Source organism: Perkinsus marinus (genome assembly GCF_000006405.1).
Source record: "Perkinsus marinus ATCC 50983 genomic scaffold scf_1104296927642, whole genome shotgun sequence".
NCBI classification, from domain to species: domain Eukaryota; phylum Perkinsozoa; order Perkinsida; family Perkinsidae; genus Perkinsus; species Perkinsus marinus.
This window is the reverse complement of record NW_003217086.1, coordinates 1101-5069: the sequence shown is the minus strand read 5'-3', so window position 1 is coordinate 5069 and position 3969 is coordinate 1101. Positions and strand designations below refer to the sequence as shown.

The following is a 3969-nucleotide window of genomic DNA, read 5'->3' as shown; positions in this document are numbered from 1 at the left end:
GCTGTGATGGATCTAGTAGAAGCGAACAGAGACTCCAGCAAGCCGTCTCAATTCCTGTGAGCCCACTATCTGCATCTACTCAATGAATTGTTCTCTCTAGACCTAGCTCTTCAAAAGAGCTCGGCGAACATCTCCTATACATGTAGAACTACCCTAGGGCTTTGCTCAGCACCGGAGACCACTCCACTAGATACACCTATGACCCGTTTTTCGTACCCCTCGACTCCGGTGAGAGCAGCGCCTTGGATGATTGCATCTGCCGAGATTTGGCTACACTAGTAGAAGGAGATTACGGTGGAGCCTTCTCCCGTCTGGAGCCCTTCGCGTACTCCCTTGAGCGTTTCCTTCTACCAGCACATGGTTGTTACATTCAGACATCCCGAGTTGCATCTGGTATTCTTGCGTAAACCAGAGCATGCCAGTCCAGAGTTGATGCCAATGATGTGCAGGGCGTAAGGCTTATAGGCCATCACTTACTAGTATGGTGTTCGTTCAGGTTCGATGGTCCGAGGGAAGTAGCGGCCACAGTAGTCTGGTACAAGCCCGCCGACCTACTCACTGACGTCATCCGTCTAGCTTTGGATGCCTTGAAGGGATCGGAAGTACCTTTCGTGGCATTTCGCGATCGATCGAACGCCTCGTTGGCGGCCAGGTAAAGTTTGGTCTGCAGTCTGGCATCAGAGCTATGGTCACCTCTGCGGCTTCCCAGGAGATAGTGGACGATCCGAAATCGAAGATCTTGATGATGTAAGCTTGTCAGTGGCTCTATCTTCATCCTTGATGTCGACCAACCCGTCAGATTGGATTCGGAAGACCCTACTTCACAGACCTTCGAAAACGTTAGAGCCGCGGAGTTGCCCTGTGCTGGGAGGAGCGACATTTTCTCCGGCCGAGTGGGAGGGAATTACCTCCGAATTGAAGAGAGTGTTGAGAAGAAGGGCGGTGAAGAAGTGATCCCCGTGTACCTCATCGGGCCGCCGCCGCCGTTGCTATTGCCTCCTGCCTCACCTAATCCGAACTGGCGATGCTAGTTCCCCTCAGGTGCCACGCCACCCGTAATGGACGTTCATTGTTTGGTCATATATTTTTCGTACAATTACCTAAGGGTGAAATCTCGGGGTCTGAGTTGCAGCGACGAATAAGTGAGTGGATCTCTCGTCTCACCGCCCAAGGGGCCACCAAATGCTGCTGCTATCGCAGGTGCAAAGCTAGAGGTCTCAGAAGCTGAAGTGGCACGTTGGCGATTACTCCATTATGATACTGCTTCGTGTACATTTATTAGAACGGATGATACCATGGTGACACTACAGGTGGTGACACCACTGGGCTTAGTGGGGTCTTTTGTCAGATCGATGTGGGTCGCTGGCGTCCCCTAGAGTCCAGCTTCCTCATACTCCGACATCAGCCTCCAGCGTCGGCGTCATCGAGAGGTGATGCAGCTGACCGTCCATTGCATCTCGGCTGAGGTCGGCTCCCATCATATGCTGCTGTTGCTGCTCAAGCTACTATTGTTCTACGTTATTGACTTGTTTGTTGCATACTTACAGCTCTTCTCGATACCACCTCGTACTGATGAATGTAGACTCCTAATGTGAGTGGTGGCCCTCCCTTGCAGTGGGGTGCGCAAGTCTTTGCATGAGCTGCGTTCAGTAGTAGTCAATTCATGTCATCGAAAATGCTCTCTCCTGCAGCCAACACTCGAGCGAAGCGGGACGCGCTCCGTGATAATCCTCAAGGAGGGTTCCTCCCGAGGGCTTTTCCTCATGTCAGTTGGCGGTGAGAGTAACGAACCAGAAATGGTATATTTGGCCATACCATACATCCTCCTTCCCTTTTGCCTCGACGCCGGGCCCATTCTAAGACCTCCCGATCTATCGCATAGGATCCCCATGGATCCCCGCTCCTACTTTGAGTACTCTTCACAATTCCTATTCGATGCCCAGCCGCAGGTTCGCGAACACCATCCTCCAGGGCTACTCCTATACGGTGATAGAGCCCTGCCTTTCCTAACGCAAATGAGTGATGGCAGAGTCCCTGATGATATCACCCTTGGCCTCGGGCTTATGACTGACGCACGAGGCCGAACGTGCAGCAGATACGGTCTGCTGGACACGGCCCATGCCCTGTCTATGGCGCCACTCTTTCCTGCTGACTCACACCTCAACCCTGGAGGTCACCGGTCTCTGTCTGAGAGCTCCCTATCGAGTTGGGAGGAGTCCTCTAGCAGTAGTCACTCGGAGGAATGCTCCTCCGGCCCCTTATCCAAGCCCCTGAGTCAGTCTGGGTGTGGCATCACTGAATTGCCTATCGCCTTCTCCTCGGTATGTGGTTCCCGAACAGCTACCTCCGAGCTCGCCAGGTTCCTCGAGAGAACCTCGGCTGGTCAAACTGGCCAGACAGCACAGTGGCAGCCTAGCGAGATGACGATGATCGATCCGGCGGCTAGATACGTTGGGCATTGTCCTTCTAATGTGAACCTCCGGGTCCCCCTGTGGCGTTCGCATCTGTCTAGCTTATGGTCACTGCCGTTCGATGGTATCGCGAAACTTTGAGCCAGGAACGAGTACGAAATCGCCCAACAGCTTGCTCTGCTACAGCAGCAAGCACGGGCTCTAGGCCAGCTACACGTCACCAGACAGATCTTCACTAGTCAGTTGAAACCGGAATCCTTGCGCTGATGCGTCCACTAGTTCGTAAGCTACGACTCCTAATGTACCAAGTGGACGCACCAGTACGTCATACGCATCGCTACATATAGTTACGAATCGTAATTGTAAGATGGACACAGAGCCACAGCAGAAGCAGCATGATCCTGCTCCCACTACCAGGACTGTGGTGAGGTCCATTCAGCGCAGGGACAGAGATGGCGAATGTACGAGGAGTGGCAATAACGCCTATCCCACCCAAAGGAGAAGACAGTTGAATACATCACTGGCGGCCGGGTGGTTTCGCTGGCTGTAGGAGGCGTAGGCTCCCGACTGCTGCAGGTATGGCTTCGCTACTTCACATGGATGATCAGTTATCGCTTTAGGAGTATCTCAAGTCCGGGCAAGCTACTTCTGAAGAGATCCAATCATTCGGGGAGGAGGAGTGTCGGGCTTCTATCCGCATGCTGGCCACTGACCGTTGTGGGAATTATTTCCTTGAAAAACTGTGCCATCACCTTGACCTGTAGCGCTATCGGTTTTCCCCAGGTTGCAATGCATCACCCGCTACTTCAGACATGATGTTTGCATCTTCCTGGAGGAACTGGTCATCGCTCCAGAGTTGTCCAAGAACGCTCGAGAAGTTGCTGGATCGAAAGTTCTTCTGGGAACGGCGAGTCAGCTGAAGGTCGAGAGACAAGATCCGTAGGTTTGCATTGTTCAATGACCGCTGATCTCGTTTTGTCCAGTCCCGATGACATTGTCGAGATCCTCCAAGTGCTTTAAACGAAGTTATGCGAGCCTCCCTGTTTGACATTGCTTGAAGCTGTTGTGGACGCACTATCTGCAGGAGACCACTCGGACCGATTCATTGATGCTATAATACACAGTAGTAAGCTTCTTCCGTCTAGACGCGTGAGCGTCGTGGCAAATTACCTTCGTTTTTAACCGATGAACTCCTCAAAGTAGCGAACAAACTTAACGGGAGTCTACCCTTATCGACTTGTGTCACGCACAAGCCTGTTCGTAGGATCATTGTGTGTGTGAGTTTAAAGTCCAACGCCGACAACACGGCTTAGGATCATTGTGATCATTGGTCTTAGTCATGGCTTGTAGGTATCCCTGAGTTGTACAAGCGCATGGGTCTCTTCATTGAAGGTGATACTATAACCCCCGAACGACAACTCTCGGGCTATGGTTATCGCCTCTTGAAGATCATTAACTGTTTTTATACCGGTCACTTATCGGAGTTTGTCTGAGCGTATTACACTATAGTTGTTGACTTATCCGTGTCACGTATAATTCCCTCGAAGTATCTGCACAT

General features: G+C 51.9%; 1 protein-coding gene across 1 annotated transcript in view; it reads left to right on the top strand.

Moving 5' to 3' along the window:
• Positions 1–3431, top strand: part of Pmar_PMAR004280 (hypothetical protein) — a gene marked incomplete at both ends in the record, with an annotated part of 4077 nt that extends 646 nt beyond the window's left edge. Inside the window, 11 exons of the mRNA XM_002788777.1 lie at positions 191–325; positions 375–452; positions 497–602; positions 653–747; positions 800–950; positions 1349–1430; positions 1771–2471; positions 2779–2835; positions 3032–3171; positions 3222–3350; positions 3395–3431. Of these exons, the coding sequence (XP_002788823.1) occupies positions 191–325; positions 375–452; positions 497–602; positions 653–747; positions 800–950; positions 1349–1430; positions 1771–2471; positions 2779–2835; positions 3032–3171; positions 3222–3350; positions 3395–3431 (1711 nt within the window). The remainder of the gene's footprint in view (positions 1–190; positions 326–374; positions 453–496; positions 603–652; positions 748–799; positions 951–1348; positions 1431–1770; positions 2472–2778; positions 2836–3031; positions 3172–3221; positions 3351–3394) is intronic.
• Between the last annotated feature and the right edge of the window lie 538 nt (positions 3432–3969).